The sequence below is a fragment of the Branchiostoma belcheri genome, unplaced genomic scaffold, assembly GCF_001625305.1.
Source record: "Branchiostoma belcheri isolate BF01 breed outbred unplaced genomic scaffold, Haploidv18h27 scaffold16, whole genome shotgun sequence".
NCBI lineage: Eukaryota > Metazoa > Chordata > Leptocardii > Amphioxiformes > Branchiostomatidae > Branchiostoma > Branchiostoma belcheri.
The window spans coordinates 122,365-142,217 of NW_017803046.1; the positions used below are offsets into that span (position 1 = coordinate 122,365).

At 41.7% G+C, this 19,853-nt stretch overlaps 1 protein-coding gene across 3 annotated transcripts in view; it reads left to right on the top strand.

Moving 5' to 3' along the window:
• The first annotated feature begins 6 nt into the window (after window positions 1-6).
• The window catches only part of LOC109466158 (von Willebrand factor-like), a 20,162-nt gene continuing 315 nt past the window's right edge, over window positions 7-19,853 (top strand). Inside the window, exons 1-40 of one of the 3 annotated variants that reach the window (XM_019763816.1) lie at window positions 7-94; window positions 458-637; window positions 861-1,015; window positions 1,603-1,707; window positions 1,999-2,167; window positions 2,320-2,397; window positions 2,511-2,592; window positions 2,917-2,969; window positions 3,274-3,390; window positions 3,779-4,004; window positions 4,510-4,653; window positions 5,162-5,284; window positions 5,726-5,919; window positions 6,474-6,653; window positions 7,153-7,367; window positions 7,802-7,991; window positions 8,285-8,490; window positions 9,042-9,195; window positions 9,413-9,595; window positions 10,152-10,186; window positions 10,466-10,646; window positions 11,111-11,301; window positions 11,821-12,025; window positions 12,462-12,700; window positions 13,073-13,217; window positions 13,392-13,568; window positions 13,685-13,719; window positions 13,834-14,005; window positions 14,162-14,263; window positions 14,484-14,588; window positions 14,811-14,912; window positions 15,250-15,351; window positions 15,892-15,972; window positions 16,469-16,609; window positions 16,804-16,908; window positions 17,247-17,363; window positions 17,513-17,547; window positions 17,896-18,076; window positions 18,606-18,778; window positions 19,181-19,352. In XM_019763816.1, coding sequence (XP_019619375.1) covers window positions 16-94; window positions 458-637; window positions 861-1,015; window positions 1,603-1,707; window positions 1,999-2,167; window positions 2,320-2,397; window positions 2,511-2,592; window positions 2,917-2,969; window positions 3,274-3,390; window positions 3,779-4,004; window positions 4,510-4,653; window positions 5,162-5,284; window positions 5,726-5,919; window positions 6,474-6,653; window positions 7,153-7,367; window positions 7,802-7,991; window positions 8,285-8,490; window positions 9,042-9,195; window positions 9,413-9,595; window positions 10,152-10,186; window positions 10,466-10,646; window positions 11,111-11,301; window positions 11,821-12,025; window positions 12,462-12,700; window positions 13,073-13,217; window positions 13,392-13,568; window positions 13,685-13,719; window positions 13,834-14,005; window positions 14,162-14,263; window positions 14,484-14,588; window positions 14,811-14,912; window positions 15,250-15,351; window positions 15,892-15,972; window positions 16,469-16,609; window positions 16,804-16,908; window positions 17,247-17,363; window positions 17,513-17,547; window positions 17,896-18,076; window positions 18,606-18,778; window positions 19,181-19,309 — 5,586 coding nt within the window. In that variant the 5' untranslated portion in view covers window positions 7-15 and the 3' untranslated portion in view covers window positions 19,310-19,352. Of the gene's footprint in view, window positions 95-457; window positions 638-860; window positions 1,016-1,602; window positions 1,708-1,998; window positions 2,168-2,319; window positions 2,398-2,510; window positions 2,593-2,916; window positions 2,970-3,273; window positions 3,391-3,778; window positions 4,005-4,509; window positions 4,654-5,161; window positions 5,285-5,725; window positions 5,920-6,473; window positions 6,654-7,152; window positions 7,368-7,801; window positions 7,992-8,284; window positions 8,491-9,041; window positions 9,196-9,412; window positions 9,596-10,151; window positions 10,187-10,465; window positions 10,647-11,110; window positions 11,302-11,820; window positions 12,026-12,461; window positions 12,701-13,072; window positions 13,218-13,391; window positions 13,569-13,684; window positions 13,720-13,833; window positions 14,006-14,161; window positions 14,264-14,483; window positions 14,589-14,810; window positions 14,913-15,249; window positions 15,352-15,891; window positions 15,973-16,468; window positions 16,610-16,803; window positions 16,909-17,246; window positions 17,364-17,512; window positions 17,548-17,895; window positions 18,077-18,605; window positions 18,779-19,180; window positions 19,632-19,853 lie in introns of those variants that run through there. The other 2 variants (XM_019763815.1, XM_019763814.1) reach the window with 2 other exon arrangements.

Below are 19,853 nucleotides of genomic sequence, written 5' to 3' on the forward strand. Positions count from 1 at the left end.
TGCAAGCACAACAGGATGACACGATCGTACTGCTATGACTACGAAGTCCGCTTCCTCTGCTGCCCTGCCAATGTGCCCATCTGTACTGCTACAAGTAGGTGACAGAATATACTGAATTCTAGTTACCATCCCTCTGTGAAGTTTGATTTTACTATAATATCTGTGTTTCCGTATACTGTGTCTTCATGTGCTTCTGCCTTAAAAATGGAGATATTGTTTTGGTATGGTTATGTGTGCTCGTGTGTCTGTCTGTGTTTCCACATCGCCCTTAGGTTAGGTTGTAATGGATATGGTTACAAAGAAGACTTGTAGACACCATGGTTGATGAGAAGAGGATACAGTCAGCATCACACAAGACCTGGATATTTCATGGAGGTCTGAGATCTCCGAATTCCTCGAATCTCCAAGTCCTTCCCTCTAGGATTGAAATGATTCTCATTCTTGTTTTACTCTACAGCAACCACGCTGACACCTCCTCAGACTACCGTGCCTGAGAAGACAGTACCTGAAACAACCGTTCCAGAGAAGACAATCCCAGAGACAACCTATCCAGAAAAGACCACCCCAGAGGTGACCTACCCAGAGACAACAGGAACAACAACTGTTACTGTGACAATGAGGAAGGGTACCACTCCAGGTGAAACATATATCTCTGACCACAGGCAACAGCGATTGAGAGATGTTTTGTTTTAAATTTTATCAAAATGTATTGTTACGCTATCTGTCATACCAGATTCAACTGTAGCAGAGAGTCTGGCTGTTATGTGACGTAGATGTACTATTCTGTTACTACTAATTATAATAGATGATGATGCTTTTGGCACAATGGAATTCACAATTTTCCGTTTGTCTAATCATAGCAAAAACCACCACGACCACCTACATTCCACCATGCTGCCCTGGTGTTACGGACCTGTCCAAGTGCCCAGTCTGCGCTGAGGGTCAGGTGTGCGATGGAACACGCTGCATGGACATCAGTGAATGCCCGTGCAGGGATGGAGATGTCATGAAGAAGGTGAGTGTGTTGTAAGGACGTTAAGTGAGATATCTAAAGTTCGGTAAAGTCCAAAGGTAGGGTTTAAAAAATTGCTGCGGAGATGTGCCAGGGTTTGTTAATTTGTTTATTCATTGTTTTGCACTTACAAATAAAATAAAATAAAATAAAATAAAACAAAACAAAACAAAATAAAATAAAATAAAATAAAATGGAACAATTGAAAAATAACTAGAAATACATGGGAGAGCGGGAATTCTGGTGGTTTAACTTTGGCCCTCCGCAATAAAGATAAATTACCAGGGTGTCTGCACGGGATGATGACAACTCGATATGGACTGATCATTCATGTAAATATAAACTGCAAAGTCGAAGTATGTTTTGAATTTGTTAAGAAAAAACAGAAACCATTTGAAAAACTGGCACGAGTTTGATGCCTTCCGTGCAGGTTCATGCGCGCGAACTTACTATAAAGAACATGGTTGGCCCCCTGCTGTTCAGAATTTCAAGGAAATACCTAGAATATGCTGATTTCAGTGTTAAATGCATGTTATTATGCTGTAAGTGGATTTATCTTACTGATTACATTGTGATACGTTTGCCATTAGGCTTCCTCTGTGTGGAAGGAAGACGGTGGCTGCACAACGTGCATGTGTCTGAATGGTGAAGTGGACTGTGTGAAGACAACATGTCCAGAACTGTCTTGCAAGGAGGTGAGGTCACAGTTTCTGCTTTGAGTGCCTTCTCCATTGAACCGTCTCTTATTTACCTAAATTTCACTCTTTTTGATGGATGTCATAAGATTATGCAATGTAGGAGACGAGCATTAATAGACAATGTTTTCTTTATTCTGTGCTCGCGCATTGAGTCAGTTAGTCAAGCCTGCCTATTGGTTACGTTTGGGGTTTCTGACTCAGGAGAAAAGATGCTACTGCAGTGAGCGTTTACTTAGTTGAGTGAAAGAAAAGACTTTAATGACATAATATGATTACACTCTACAATAGGGAGAAGAGGCAATCAAGGCTGAAGGCGAATGTTGCCCATCATGCAAGCCAACCACCTGCTCCCCGACTGAGGTGACATGCCCTGCCGATGGAAAGTGCATCCCACACAAGTGGTGGTGCGACGGAACTCCGGACTGCAGCAAGGGCGAAGACGAGAAGGACTGCACAAGTAACACCATATTCTTGTTTGCGTGTCAATTCAGTTCCGGTTACTTTCTCACAAACTGTATAATAGATGGCTAAAATCGTCTTGTATCTGACATTTCCTTGCACATTTTACATAGAGAAAATTAAAAAAAGTTTTTCCTGCACATTTTACAGAGACAACACCACCTCCAACAACAACTATGGTTCGCACTACTCGACCAACAACAACCAGCGCTGTAACAACAACGCCAGGTAGTGTATCATAGTCCAGTTTTGTAGCACTTTGCTAGTTAATGGTATTACAGAGAGTTTGTAAGTTTTTATGTATACGTTTTCGTAATTTTGTTGCTTTGTTGTGTTTCCAGCTGAGCGTGCCTGTATGTACAACAACCAACGGTACTCCCCAGGTGAAGAGAGGTCATGTGGTGTCAGTGACTGCGAGAAGTGGTGTGTACCTGATTTGTGTATTTTGAAAGCTATTAGCAGTGTCTGACGTAAATGTATGACAAGTCAAGTCAAGTCAATCTTTATTGCACAACAATTGTAACGGGTACAATGCATGGCAAACTCTTCAGTACTATATATCTAGCTAACATCAACTCTCACGTCTACAGTGATACCTACAAGATCTATGTATCGAAAATAGCATGTATGAGTCTTTCTGAATAGCTCAACCATTAGAAAACCTTAATTATGATGTACCAACAGACATTAATCGTCTTGAAACTTTGTCTTGTTATAACTAAACTTAAATTCATGTCATTTCTGCAGTGTGTGCACAGATGACTACACGTGGGAATGCAACAAGGAACTTTGCAAGAGCGGTAATGTTCCTTACTATTTTGCTTCCTGTAGCTTATATTTGTCTACCACACCACGATTGCAACTGAATCATGCTGTCAAGTTTATTAATTTTGAATATAATAGTATTAAGGGTTTGAATCCAAAAAGGCATTATGATAGATGAGCATTTCTGTATTAGAATGTTTTCAGACCATATTTTGATTCTAAAATGTACAATGTCATCTGTTCTAAAGTAATCTGCAGTTGCATAGAAAATTACAGTTGAAACATTGCATATTCACTAATTTCTGTTCCACTAATTTCTGTTCCACTTTTTGCTCACAGCTACTTGTGTAAACCTAAACGAGGGCTTTGAGACCTTTGATGGTTGTACCTACAACTATGAAGTCTGCAGCCACTTCCTGGCCAAGGACTGTGCTGAGGGAAGCTTCGAAGTTCGCGGTTAGTATCTTACATTTATCAATCAATCAATCAGTCAATCAATCAATTGTCTGCAGACATCAGGAGCTAATGCATGGCGGCTACAGACATGCACAGGTCCCGCCAGGTCCATCTGTTCTCGGGGCAGACCCTCCAGTCTGTTACCGACTATAAAATGCCATAGTGGTTTGTTTCTAAACTGTTTTAGTATGATATTCATACTTCTCAAAGTTCGAATGGTGCAGGTGAAATTTGTGTGGTGCATGTAATTTTCACCGTTACCTGCACAGAAAAATCTCGAGCTGTAATCAGTACTCTGATACCTGAACTCTATCTGATCAATTGTTCCAAAGCATCTCATAAACCATTCATTCTACTAAATACGTATTTTTTTTACTGTTGTTTACAGTGAACCGCCAGTGTGAACCAAGCGGTGATAGGCAGTCCTGTCGCCGTTGGCTGGAGGTGAACATCGGCAAACATCAGTTTGTCCTCCGTGGTCGCGGCGAGAGCATCGTCTACTGCGGACGGGAGTACAGCCCCGCCCAGATCTCTGTCCTGAACTGGTCTATACCGGATCTGGAGATCGCCTGTCTGAACGGACAGATTTCTATCACATCCAAGAAGGGCTTCAGGTGAAAACTTTTCCGATTATTTCACTCACCAAAAATCATGTGTTGTAAATGATATAAGTCAGATTCCGAAGTACATGTAGTCGTACGTGATATTGACACTTAAAGACCTGGTCCTTACTGATACATTTGATTAATTGTATGACAAACAAAATGTTATCTACTGATGTGCAACATGTAACGCATTATAATTCCGGACAAACACTTAAAATCCGGAAAACCACGATAATATAAAATCTATTTTAACCAAGTTGTATTGAAGGACAATGAACATGCAGCTAGGTTGCAATTAGCAATTAGAGATCTCCAGGAAGAAAGCCAATTCTGCAGAATTCTGTAGAATTCTGGGAATTTGAGGCAGAATTCTGGGAACTTCAGTCAGAATTCTACATTCTACGATGTATACCTCTACAAAGTACGAGTAAGTATAGTTATTTACTTGGATTCTACTTGTTGAGCAAAGATAAAGCTCCTGTCAGAAAGTAAAATCGATATGAATTTTGTACAGCGTCTACTGGTGCGAACCCGAGGCCCGCGTTGTTGTGGACCAGAGGATGAGGGACAAGACCTGTGGTCTGTGCGGTGTCTACAACGAACGCACTTCTGACGACCTGATGACCAAGACAAGGCAGATAACCACTAATGTGGAAAGGTAAACTACAAACTTGCATGTACGGCATAATTCTACAAATTTCACCTTTGGACACCCTACTATTTTATAGATCGGAGTTATCATTTTGCACAATTTCATACTTTCACCTTTGGGCATCATACTGTTTTGTAGATAATTATCATAATTATATACTTTCATCTTTGTACATCTTTACCATTTTGTAAATTGGAGTTATTATTTTGCACAATAGTTTTTAAAATCCACCTTTGAACAACCTACTGATTTGTAGATTGGAGTTATGATTTTGCATACTAAGTTTATACTTTCAATACAATAGTTTTAAAAATTCACCTTTGAAGAACTTACGGTTCAGTGCATTGGAGTTATTTTGCATAATTTTATATTTTCACCTTTCGGCATCTTACTATTTTGTAGATTGGCGTTTTCAGTTTGTACAATGATATTATACTTTAAAATTTAGACACCTTACTGTTTTGTAGAGTTCGTACTCAATGGTGACCTCATGTTGTGTTCCTTCCATTGCCAGATTCGGCTCCTCATGGGTGGCCAGTACTGACAGGACATGTGAACCTCCACCAGAGAGGACTTGTCTCAGCAATCCTCAGTATGCAAGCCAGGCAGAGGCAGCTTGCAAGATCCTCATGAATCAGTACGTTTTTTATCCGTGTGCAAGGGTCTTGTCTGTTATAGTTTGGAAACAAAAACTTTGTAGTTATGCAAGGGGGGTATGTACATTGTCACCTAATGCTATTAGGGTATATAGGTAATGCTTTGCCAAAAAGGCTCTCAAATTATTATGTTAAAGTTTGCACTATCAACCCGCAAGATTCTGACTGTTTTTCTACATTGTGGCATCGATATGTTATGTTCATTTGAGAAAAATTCGTCTAGCCAATAGCTATTTTGGTATTATAATTAATTAAGAACATAAAATGATAAAAAAATATCTAATGATGAAGGATCGACACCCAGGTGATGAGATACACATGGAAATTGTTACTTAGCAACTGGATAGGTTTTGCAAACCGTCAGACGTTTCAAGTAGCTTTTCATCAGTGACGATACAAAATATGCTTTTTCCCTTCCGTAGGTACAGCGTGTTCGCCCCCTGCCACAGCACCGTGACACCTGACATGTACTACCAGCAGTGTCTGGAGTCGGTGTGTACCTGCTGCGAGGAAGGCAACACAGTCGACGAATGCTCGTGTCACGTGTTTGAGTCATATGCCCGCACATGTGGCCTCAGCGGCTGTGTCCTGAACTGGAGATCACCAGTCCGCTGCCGTAAGTCGATATCTTTTTTTAAGAAAACTGGTAGAAAGAAACAAAGCAAGAATTTTTGTTAGAGTATATCAAACTTTCAAACTGTCTTATCATAAACTTGTTGCTTATCATTCGATAACTGAAGACATTTGACATCGTCATTAGGTTTTCCAGATTCGGAAGAATCTAACAGTCTGTTAGGAAAACATACACTACCCATTAGTTACTGTCAGTAATACTACCTGATTACCATGTGACCATTTCATAAATGGAATTGTCTAGAGGTCACTCTCATCTTGTAGTGTATCTGCCAACATTTCTAAAAGGGTTATCAAAGCTAGATACAAATTTGCACCTTCAGCCTAAAGTGAGGAAAATTTCTGTAAAGTGCGTTTCCAAAGGGCACAACATCGAGACATGTCGGTCTATTCGAACCCAGCACCTATGGATCTTGAACAAACACCCGGCCATTACGACGACACACGATCCTACCATACCCAACCCCCAACCATGAATATATTATGCCACACGATGTGTATGATTGTGTAACCTTGTTTTTATGTTCCTCCTTGCAGCGATCACCTGTCCATACCCACAAGTGTACAAGGAATGTGTGCCTGGCTGCCCACGTACCTGTGACAACATGTATGACGACCACGTCTCCTGTGACATCCAGTGCACGTCAGGATGCTTCTGTCCAGACGACATGGTGCTGCGCGGAGGAATCTGCGTCAAACCAGAGCAGTGCACAGACTGTACGTCATCTCTATGTCTTTTTGTTTCACATGAGAAACTATGCACAAATAGCATTACAGAGAGACTTAAGTATCCTCTTTATCCTTTGTAAGACGTAAGGCCATGACTTTTTCTTTCTATCTGGGTCCATCCTTGGCCACCTTCTGTATACTGATCGACAGGATAATCCAATGGACGACGGATCATCCGTCTGCTTCTTTTTATTTTCCTGGCATGTCTCCAATTCAAAGCTGTTTATGGTACTCTTGTACCATCCATGCTTAGTACACGACCAAGCCGTTTCAGTCTTCTATTGGTAATTTTGGTAATTGGTGAATACTAGTAGTCTTCTAAAAGCAGTATGTTCTTCGTTGTAGTTGCCAAAGAGCATTACCTTTATACATATTCGATTCGATTCGATACAGCAATTTAACATGTGCCATAATGTGTCTTGTTATATTGTTTTCTTATTACATTCAATCTTCAAGTGACTCACTGAAGCATTCACTCATTTTGCAGGTTTCTGCTTCGGATTTGGTGACCCTCACTACGTCACCTTTGACGGCGTGTACTACCCGTACCAGGGTAACTGCTCATACGTTGCAGCCTGCACACCGGAGTTCGAGATTATTGTGGACAACGAGATCTGCCGTATGGCTCCTGACACATCATGTACCAAGGCTATCACTGTCAAGTATGGTGGCATCGAGATTACAATGATGGATGGAATTAGGGTGAGCATGTGTTTAATTAGAATGGCTTTTTATCTTCTTTCACGACCAAAAGACCTCACCTGGACTTTAATACTGAAAGATAGATCTAACCAAAGTAATTGGTAAAATAAAGTATGATGTATTAAACGCAAATTAAAATGTAGGCAATTAAACGTCTCTAGGATTCTGCAGAATTGGCTTTGTCCATGGAGATGTCAGATTAGCAGCTACATATCCATCACTCTTTAGTACATCATGCTTACAAATATTAACTCGTTTTGTTATTATCTGTTTCAAAATTCGAAGGGCTTTCCGGAGTTATGAAGTGTCTGTAATTATACTGTGGCCAGCTAACCATGATTTTCCAACACACTCCATAACACCTTCAACTTTATAAAAACAGTTATGCCTAGAGTGAATGTTTTAATTGCTGACTTCCCAAATGACCTGCACAGCTGAATGTGAATGGAGTGCCCACAACCCTGCCGTACGAGCTGAAGGGCATGCGCGTGATGCCGGCTGGCTGGCAGCTCATCCTCACCATCGATGAGTTCAACCTGGAGGTGAGGTACGACGAGATGAACCACGGCTTCGTCATCATGATGCCACAGACCACGTACAAGGACAGGACCAAGGGATTGTGTGGTAAGAAACATGAAGTACTACTGTAACAGTAACTGTAACATGTAAATCAAGGAATTATATCTTACAGGACTACAAACAAGTGATTTTGAATCATGCCTTAAGATTACAGGCTACCATTGAAAATCAAATCTAGTAACTTTGTTGGTAACCCTGAGTTGGTATATCTTGTAAACGCTTCTGAGTCTGTGTATCTAATGTGCCCAAACCATAAGGACCACTAGTACAATAACTACTCTCTCAGGTTTTGTTTTGTTTTGTTTCAATTGTTTAAAAGGCTTTCTATTCTACCACAGGTACTTGCAACAATGACCCACGGGATGAGTTCAAGAAGAGGAATGGTGAGATTGCCACCAGTGAAGTCAAGTTTGCGTACGACTGGCGTGTTGCCCCCGCACCGGGAGAGAAATGTTGGGAGCCGCCGCAGGTCACCGTGCCGACTGCGGAGCCTGGGTGTGCCCAGGACAGCGTCTGCGACGTCCTGCTGACGGACATCTTCAAGGTAATGTCTAGGAAAATTAATGCTGGGTTTCCTATTATGGTCCTGAAAAAATAGTATCAGTAGGAAGGGATTCACTCTTTTTCATTTTATTTTTTACATTTCGGCCAAAGTGATCCAACAAATACAAATACAAACTGAAATGCATTAGTTCACTGATATTTGGCCTTGAACCGAAACGTTAAGACCAGTTCTGATTCAGTCCAGTGTACCGGTACGCACCACTATGTCTGGCGGTATGTCGCACCACTAGACCAGTTCTGATTCGGTCCAGTGTACCGGTACGCACCACTATGTCTGGTTGATGTATGCTCTCGACAGCAATGGACCACCCACCAAAAATGCTAAGGCAACCGGAAACACAACATTTTTCGTAGGCCTAATGCTTAATTGGATGGAGGATTCAATGTATTAGACGTGGAATAAATACATTAAAACAAATAGATTTTTCCTGTACTTTTCCAATCAAGCACACTTGTCTGCAATGAAGGTTTTAAGCTTTTAAAAACATGTGAAATTAAAAATGATAAATATGCACTGCGCACCTGTGACAGGACTGTCATCCAGTGATCCCAGTGGAGAGCTACTACCTGTCTTGCAAGTTTGACGTCTGTCACGGCACCGACAAGTGTAACTCCCTGACGGCCTACGGACAGGTTTGCTCGCGCAAGGGCGTGTGCATGGACTGGCGTTCAGACTCCCTCTGCCGTATGTACCGCATACACGTATCTTGATTTCCGAAAATAATTTCATCTGATTAGTAAACATTTTATTAGCTTTCTGTGAAGGTCAATTTGTCTGAGAATTGAAATTCTCATTGTGTTCATCACTATTGATGATCTGTTACTGTAGCACTTTTGAACTGGTAAACTTAGATGGCGCACCACCAAATATAAGTATAACTACTATTCCTCTCTCTCCACAGCATCCAACTGTGTCTATCCAAAGACATACAAGATGTGCGGCCCTGCCATCCCACGTACCTGTGAGAACTACAACAACTATGACTCTATCATGGCCTCCTGCACCCAGCTGCCGGCCGAGGGCTGCTTCTGTCCCGAGGGCACTGTCTGGAGCAACAACAACTGCGTTGCAGTTTCTGAATGCCGTAAATATTTTTTTTAATTAATCTACATTGTATGTACACAACTCTCCAAGGGTTAGACTTATTTTGAGGCCTTTATTTAGGCGTTTATATTATGATAGGCTTTCCTTTATGTACTGGTGGGCGTATTGGACCCTGCCTGGCAAATTTGATCCTGCCTGGCCAATTTGCGTGCGCACTGTCTTGCCAATTCGATACTGTCTTGATAATTTGATACTGTCTTGCCAATTCGATATTCGATTCGGCTGCCATCAAAAGATCTGCTTGGAAATTAATGCATACCACAGCCATGTATGTTTGAGTCATGCATGTATTAATAATAATACATTGTACTGCTGGAAGATGGTGGACCGAGGCTACCAAGCTATTTATATATTTAATTATCATTGGTATGTAGCATGGAATACTCGTATCTCCCCTGAAGGAGGAATGATATGCATGATTCTTGATTGTCTCAGAAAGGCAAACATCAAAGTTTATTAGTTTTGACTTCATTTCTCTGACATTCTTTTTCGGGGCACAGTTTAACAAAAGTTTAACGTTGTTGTATTTCTTGCAGCTGTTTGCACTGATGACACTGGAGCTGGACGCAAGGTATGGCCAAAGTGTATTTACTTCATGCAACGTTTTTTTCATATTTGCCCGCCGTAATCTGTAGTAATGCATAGTTAAGCATGTGTTTATCTACCTAAAGTAATATTCTCACAAAAGAATCAAAGACGTTTGTGGCATGATTGTGCAATATTTTTGTAGTGACAAATAAGCAATGTTCCTGCTTCTGTATAAAAGAGGAAAATTTCTTCCAACACATTATCAAGAAATGCCAAGTCTGAAGTCATACACTTAGTTTTCTTCTCTGCCTCTTCCTTGAAGATTGGAGACAGTTGGGTGCCACATAGCTCCCCATGCTCCACGTGCGAGTGCATGGGTCCAAACAACGTCAAGTGCACACCGAAGGAATGCCCAGAGGCCGTGCGTCCAACCTGCCCAGGGGGTCGGGAGCCTACCGAGGTCCGGGATGCGGACGGTTGCTGCTCAACATGGTCGTGCGACTGTAAGTATTATCGTTTTTGTAGAGTTTGAAGATTTTATGAAAATATTAATAGCAAACTTTTGTGTTTTCAGAAATTCTATCAAAATTTTGACTGGTCTCATCTTAATCTTGATTATGATTATCTGTCAGAGCAAAGGCCACCAATAGACTTTCCTAAATATGGGAATTGTGTTACAAAAAAGTGTTCGAAAGTCATCTAAATTGAGTTTTAGACCTTTTAGATAAGTGTCCATTTCGTCCAAAATTAGAAAATCAGATGAAATCTGTATACATCACAAAACATGGTTGAGCGTCTGTATTTTTGTCACCAAGAAAAAGACTAAAATCCTTAGCTATAACACCCAGCTCAAAAACTTTTCCCAAGCAAAATACATTTTTTTGAGAATATAATGTACTTAAACTGTGCGCACTACTGGCCTTTGCCCTGAAGTGGGTAATGATTTTTTTACCTATTTTTCTCTCAGGCTATTGCAGTGGCTTCAGCTCACGCTTCACCACCTTCGATGGCACATGCTATGACTTCGATGGCAAGTGCACCTACGTGCTGGCCAGGTCCAGGAACTACGACTTTGAAATTACCATTGATGCCAACAAGGCCATCAACGTTAACTACAGGTCACAGAGAACGGCTGTTGGAGGCGCTGACTACCCATGTGTATGTATTCCTAAGTATTGTACTTTCATGGTCACTTTTTTTAAAGTGACCATGAAAGATTGCAGATAGATCCTACAGACCGGTGCAATGGCCAAGTGGGTAGAGCGTTAGCCTTGCATTCGATTCGCTGTGAGTTTGATCCCTGGCCGAGTCATATTCTAAATGGTACATACTGTTTTCCTTGCTTAGCGCTCAGCAACAGTACCAGTGCACATGGAATAGTCTCCTGTTGTAGTGATTGCACTGCTGTGTGACCCAAGGGCTATTGAAACGAAGATGGGAGTCACCCTATCCACCACCTGGTGCAGGAAGGGTTTTCATTCAATAAGAAAATGATTGCCATAAGCTGCTGAGGTTAGATTTCTATGAATTGACTGTATAATAGTAAATGTCTGTGCAGCGGTCATTCAGTATCATTTCTGTCAATAAGTCGTGTTTGCCAATCAGGTCATCCATTCATGTCTCTAAACCATTACACAGTTGCATCATAGATTCACACATTTTCCCCTTATATTTCAGGTGAGCTCCGGTGGCAACAGAGTTGATCTGAGACAGAATCGTCTGTTGAGCTTCGACAGTGAAGCCTACGCCGGCTACACTGGTGGACAGATTGTGTTTGTGGTGCGCAATATTGGCCTGGAGGTGCGTGTGGACCCATGTTACAACACCTTCAGCATCAAGGTGCCAGCTGGAACCTACTTCGACCAGACGGAGGGCTTGTGTGGTATGTCATGCTTCCAATATTGTGATGTTGTCTTTACCCCAGTTACACATCAATTCTTAGTTTTGATATCAATACCAGTTCAACTTGAAACTACTTGAAACGTCTGACAGTTTTCAAAATCAGTTGCTTGAGTAGAAAGCCCTTGTGTAGGTCGTTAATCTGGATGTCTAACCTTCATCCACGTACCCGCAATGTTGTAGATCAGTAGATCAGGATTTGCTAATGTGGCAGATGTGACCACCAGCAGGATTTTAGCTCTTGTCCGTGGTATCAGTTGTATTTTAGTGCAATTAGTTGATCAGATGTGATAAATTGTAGTTTAGTACCATTAAAATAAATATATGAACGTGCGTGCTACGCCGAAGGGCGGTTATACCGGCTATATTGATACAGATACAGGTGAATTCTAATGCCCCCCATTTTCTGCTTGTTTCAGGTACATGCAACAGCAATGCAGCTGATGACTTCTCCCTGCGTAACCGCATCGTGACGTCATCCGTGACCACATTTGGCAATGACTGGCAGGTGAACGTTGATGACGTCGACTGCCGCCCACCAGCCGTGCCCACCAGTCCGCCCGAGTGTGAGAACGAACTGACCAGGTCCTGTGAGACCATCCTGTCTGGTGGCTTCAAGAGCTGCCACGACTTCGTCAACCCTGAGTCGTACTATCAGGTGAATACATTTTTTGTGTATGCTACATTCGATAATAGTTTGGGGCTTCAGTTAGGTCAATACATCCGATGATAGATTGGAGTTACCGTGAGGTCACTACATTCGAAGATAGTTTGGAGGTACAGAGGGCACAACATTCGAGGACAGTTTGGAGTTACCGTGAGCTCAGAACATTCGAGGATAGTTTGGGGCTACAGTGAGGTTACTGTGCTAGGCCCTTACATTTCATTATATGTCATTGCAACTTTGAATCGTAAATTTGTTCCATTTTCTGTCCTAGATCCTGTATTATGAGCATTGTTCCCAGATCTTGATAATTTTATGACCGTACTTTATCGATAAATTATCGATAATGGCTTGTTCTTTGTAAAGGCTTGCATCAACGAGGTTTGCAGCAAGAGCTGGAAGACTGAGGACGGTTGGAGCAAGTGCCCATCTTGCACTGCCATTGCAGCCTATGCTGCCGAGTGTCGCAAGTGTGGAAGCTGCGTGGACTGGAGAAGGCCAGACTTCTGCCGTATGTTGTGTTTTCTGTTCAGTTTAAAAACATTTTCGTACTAATGTCACATTTGGTACTAGATGCGAAATCCTCAATCTATAGTCAAGGCAATTGAATTCTCTTTTGAACGCTCAAATTTAAGATGACATCATCAGGGTGATAAACGTTTCACTGTTTCTCACTTGTCTCCAGCATACACGTGTGAGAGCGGGTTTGAGTACAACCACTGCGGCCAGATTAACCAGCAGACATGTGATGGCAACCTGATGCCAGCTGACCTCATCAAGGACACCTACCCTGTGGAGGGCTGCTTCTGTCCTGCTGGAAAGGTCCTCCAGGGCAACACTTGTGTCGTACCTGAGGACTGCCGTAAGTCTTAACCTGTGCTGTTGAATTTTGCACGGAAACGAATTCACTGGTCTCATATGAATATTCTTGTTGCATCATCTATTTTGTTGATCACATCTATTTTCTGTATTTTACAGCTGTGTGCAAGGACAGTTCTGGCAATGGAAGGAAGGTGAGTGTATCTGATTGACCAAAATTGTAACGTTTCAGTCTAGATATCTAGACATCGCTCTTTGAAAGCACGGTACTTCTCTGCTTGATATCATAAAATCTGTTCTAATCTTAGATGGGAGAAGTCTGGAGGGATGCTACCGATAGGTGCAAGATGTGCCAGTGCACTGCGCCAGACTGTGTGACCTGCTCCTCCCTGCGCCGCGAGCTGCCGGCCCCCAGCTGCCCAGACGGTACCCTGGAGGAAGTACAGCTCGGCTGCATCACCAAATACGAGTGCAGGACAAGTATGGATGCTCAAGGAGCACTTCAATCTTCAGCTCCCTGTAGTTCTTCCGTCCAACCTGATTATGAATGACCACAAATTTCTTTCCAACTGAATGCTTTACTGTCATACAGTATGTAAAAAGATGTAACATATCACTACCTCATTTCGTCTTTAGGGCAGTGTGGCCCATGCTCAGAGCCACAGTCCATCGAATGCCAGCCATTTGAGGATGTTCAATCAACACCCATTGACGAATGCTGTAACCATCTTGAGTGTGGTAAGTATGATGTAGCTAGTTTGTTCATTTCTATCTTTTAAACAGTTCTTTAAGTTAAAACTAATTGTTGCCTACAAGGATTACATGTGTATTTGTATAGCATCATAATGAAATATTGTATCTTGCAATTGAAGATAAAATGTACGTCATGTAAGACTTATCAAAATCAATTATGGAAATCGCCAGGGAAAAATAACGATGTCAACTTTGTTGTCTACAGTATGCAACCCAGCCAACTGTCCATCTGTGTCCATCCCATTCTGCGACACATGTGAGAAGCTGGTCACTATCAATGAGGGCAGCTGCTGTCCAATTAAGCAATGTGGTAAGTTGGCAAGCAAGTAAGCAAGCAATTTGTCCTCTTATGACAACAGTGTAAATGATGTAAAATTATGTACAATTATGTACTTTACCAGTGTCAGCGGCACGGTTGGGCCAATCTAGCCCCATGCTCACAATGTAGTTAATTGCTGATACTGTAAGAAGGGCTTGATAGTAACTGTTATCAATTTTTTTAACTAAACATGTTGTTGATATGATCATACAGTGTGTGACACAGAGGAATGTCCACCGACCGCCGAGCCCGTGTGCGCTCGTGGAGAAGTGGCCATCAAGACAGACGGCAAATGTTCATCAAGCTGGTCTTGTGGTAAGAACAACAATGTCAGATTCCTTCTAGGGAGTGTCAAGCATTGGATCAGTGCATTATATTATCAAGTAAATACTAATGCTAAGGTCACAACAGTGGTAAGGGACCGCATGGGCAGCTTTGTGGAACGAATAGTATAATGTGAAATAGAATGATGTAAAAGACAATAAAGTTTTTGAAAATGATTACTTTTTGTGTATATTCTTGATAAGAATATCTAATTTTTCTGTTCATGCAAACATCCCCTCTTGTGGCCTTAGCATTACCTAGCTGCAGGTTCAACATTTATTCATCATTCAAGAGTGATTCCCTCTGACCTATACTTTTACCCTTCCAGTTTGCCGGAGGGAGACATGCACCACCAGTGTTCCAGTCTGCGGATATGGAGAGGAGACTGAGTGTGTTGATCCTGATGCCTGTTGCCCAGAATACCGCTGCGGTGAGAAATGACATTTCATGCATCATTAACATGTATTCTTCGTTTTGTGATACTACTTTGATCCTGGTGTCTGGGTTGTAAGAGATATATATGATAATGGAGTGTCTTGACAGAGCGGAGTATCAGTTGATATTTTCGGTTGATTTGAAGACTTCCAATGCAATTTCAGGGCGGAAAACAAAAAAAATACTCTGGATGATGAAATCTGTCTGATATTGACATTTACTGCCATTCAATGACACATTTTTATCATCATTTTAATACTTAAAGCATTCTAGAATAACCCCAAAACAAGCTATATCTCGTGGCATTTTTGCCTCAGAGATATCAGTATGATATGGAACAGAGTCTATTCAACTTACTACATTAACATTTAAAGAATTCCTGGAAAATTGACCTTGAAAATCCAGTACTTGCCGCCCTAAAAATGCATCAGGTGCCTTTAAGGCTTTACAATTAGGAAGCTTTGTTTTGGCAAAGGCAATGAGCTCCCTGTGTATTGATAATGAATTTTTCATAAATGACGTTCTTGCACCACAGTGTGTCGCCCGGAGAACTGCCCATCACTGACATGTGCTGATGGATACAAGCAAGTGAAGGGTAGCTGCTGCTCATCCTGTGGTAAGTTTGACGTTTGAGGTTTTACTAGAAATCCATTAGACTTCCTGGATTCATAAAAACACAGAATGTGTGTCTATCACAAAATAACAATAAAACTACACGTAAATTGTACACGTATTAGACTTTGACACGCGCACAAAACTACAGAGCAACCTTTTAAGATCGCTTTGCAATGCAGTCAGTTACAATGACACTTGTAAGCTCATGAGTTTGTGGTATTTTAGTGTTCAAACACGCTTCAAACATATTGTTATGAATACTGAAATGACTCCACCTGTTCGATTCCCCCATGTTAGAGTGGCTATCAACCCATTCTAGCTTTTGCCAACACAGTCAGTTGTACCTGATATAAGTACAACGGTACCGTACTTATATCAGGTAAACCGTTAGTTGTTATATTACTGAAAGATAAGTCTATGTTAGAGTTAAAGAAGTGAAACTCATTGAGAATTACGTTTTTTAACTCGGCACGTTTTTCTCGAAATATTTCTATCAGAATGTGACGAGAGTCAGTGCACTGTGCCAGAGCCCGTGTCCTGTGACTTCTCCAAGGGCTACACTCTACAGAAGACCGGCAGGAAGCTCCGTGCTCCCGGCGCCGCTGACTGCTGTCCTGAACACGAGGAACAGATCTGTGGTATGTACAGCATGTAGACGTCCTTCATGTTGATGTAGATTTTCTGCCAGGACAGATGAGAGCGGCGATGATGATGATGAAATACTGTAAATAATGAAGTAACAGTACGTATACTTTGCGATCAGAAATCTTCAGATGTGCCATCCTGCCCATGTGCAATCCTGGTTAGAATAATTCCAATATTTTCTGCACAGTCTGTGAGCCGTCCACATGCAGTCCTGTTGAGCGACCTACTTGCACTGGATACCAGATGTGTGTGCAAACTAATGCAGGCGAATGTTGCCCAGAGTACAGCTGTGGTAAGATACCCACTTTGCTTTTGACGTCAGGGGAATACTAATGTTGGCGTCTTCTCAAGAAGCTATATTTTATCATATTTTGAGAACAATCCATTGAGGACCACAGAAATATTAGCTAACAGAGATGTCAAACTAAATTGTGGATCCTAAGAAAGTCAACATGATCATATGATGAACAACATTTTATGGGCAAAGTTTCTAGCACTGAATGCTACTCACAGACCTTCACTATACAAAACCAATGACTTGATGTCATTGAAATCGTAACCTCTGCATGTATTTCAGTAAAAGAGAGCATTAATTTCTACTGATATGTATGTTTCCTGCCTCGACAACAGTTTGTGACAAGAACAAGTGCCCTGAACAGCGGGAATGCCGCTCATACGAAAGCCGAGTTGAAGTCGGCTTCTTCGATCCTGACACATGCTGCTGCCCCAAGTTCGAGTGCAGAACATGTATGTACTTGACCTTCTTACTCTCTTTCCATTTCCATTGAAAAGGGTCTGATAAATTGCACTAACATTGTGTCTTTTCAACTGAAATGTCAGTAATGTACAACTAAATGCTGAAGGTTGACTGTCATTTGTTTTCCCCTATTCTCCAGCTGGTTGTGTGGACTCTGAGGATAACAGGCTTGCTGTAAGTACAATTGAGTCATCAGCTCATTTGAGCTCGTTAATGTATCTTGATGTCAGTAGAGTAAGTCTATTAGTACTTATTGCTGAATTGAATAAAACATTAACATCATCAAATTGCACTAAAAAGTGGTGATAAAAACTTATACATTCGACCGAACGTTAACTACCATAATACGATAATTATAGCGATAATTTTCAAAGTTTGGTATTCTACATGTACTACCACGGAAAAACGATAAGACAAATCATCAAGGTGGGGCAGCTGTTATTTACTAAGGCTATTACATCAAGCATTTAAAACACTCACTATATATGCCTTAACTTTCATTTTGTTTGCATGACTTGCCAGGTTGGACACACGTACACTCCCTCCGACGCACCGTGCTCCATCTGTGAGTGCATGTCTGACGGAAATATCCGCTGCCGCCCGAAGAACTGCCCTGTTGCCGAGATCCCATCATGCCCTGTGGGACAGGAAGCCGTCTCCATCCCCAGTGCCGATGGCTGCTGCAAGGAGTGGGTCTGTGATGGTGAGGAAACCTTAGTGTTCGCTCCTTGGAGAACTTTGGTCGGGCTTAGGAAAAATGTTTTTTTTTTTCAGTTATCCATCCATGCCTAGCAAACCCTCCCCCGTGAACCTTATAATGGGGGTCGGCCGACCACGAGAGACATACAATTTTCGATCTGACTGTATAGTGGTGACTACCTGTAATTAGTGTAAACTGGACCGAATCAGAGCCTTTCGGTTCAAGCCAAAAAAAATAAACTCGATGGCTTGGTACTGGACTTACACAAAAAAACTAGTATGCAAGTCTCATTTCACACTCCACTTTTCTTGTACAAATCCTTCCATGGATCGTACAATCTGCGCTGAAAAAAAAACATAATTTGGAACATTTAAGCTAAAATCTAAACAAAATTATAGCCTGGTACCGATCCTAATTTTCAGGACTGCACTAGAAAACGTAACATTAATTTCCTAAGTCTTAGAGCTGGAATGCTATACGATATAATACATGTATGGAAATAAAAAATGCATTGTTTTATTCTGTACCACAGACAAGGTGTGTCATGTTGCCGTTGTGGAGCCTGCCTTCCTGGAGGTTGGAAACTGCCGCAGCGTGATGGCCGTGAACGTGACCAAGTGTGAGGGCAAGTGCACCTCCCAGTCGCTCTACTCAGCTGCAGCCAACAACTACGAGAAGCAGTGCTCTTGCTGCTCGGCTGTTCAGGTACATACATCTGCTTGTGAACCCGTAAATTCACCTAAAACAACATCAGGTACAGGATAAACAGCATCAAAATGTCGTTGTTTTTATTACTGCAGTATGACGCATGCTCTCACAAGAGTTCACACTGTATTTGTATTAGTAGGACCTATCTTACTTTTTTCTAGTTATCAATAGTTGCTAAATCATATATTTTTGACTTAGCATGAAAGTTCATCTGTGTCGGTGCAATTCATTATGAAATTAAACTTTATCTCCAACACTGGAATGAATCGGGACGTACCCCAACCTTGATCGAGAAATGGACCCATCTACTCTTGGAACGTGTCATATATTTTTGTCTCAGATTACTAATGTTGAAGTTGCTAGTATCACTCACAAGGCTGTGTTCTCTTGTCCTTACAGACAACTCGCCGTGCTGTGGAGATGGTTTGCCAGGATGGCAGCAACAAGGTCCACTACATGGATATCGTCATCAACTGTGGCTGTAACGCCTCCCAGTGCGAGCCTTCCTCAGCCGAGCCCGGCATGTAACTTCCAACATCACCCAACATACACAACGTTGAACAATGACCAGGAACGAATACGAACTGAACCCGTGCACAACTTCATTCTTTCGAGCGTTTGTTAACATCACCAAGCAACCTATACTGCGATACGCCATGATTAAAGGATGAGGTTGTGGTTTAGTCTAGATTCCCACCAACTGTAGATGCAGGACAAGATAGCTAGAGATGAATTATTGTTACAGCATCGTAGATGCTGCTTCTGGACGGATCATGTGATGTGTGTTACACCATCGTTTGATTTCATGTGACGGATATGATGTCGTTGGTGAGGAATTAAAGAAAAGCAAACCCCACGTTACTGTCTGGTGTCTTTTTTTTTATGTTTACCGAAGGAAACATATTATATTTGCTCTATTTCCTCTTCCTCCTCCTCCTCCTCCTCCTCCTCCTCTTCCGTTCCAAACACCTAAAAAACGTCCATATTTTCGTAATTAGAGCTTGGAGGAAAATGAAATTCAGCATGCTAGTAGGTTGATACGTTAGACATTGAACCTTGGTCATTTTGGCCA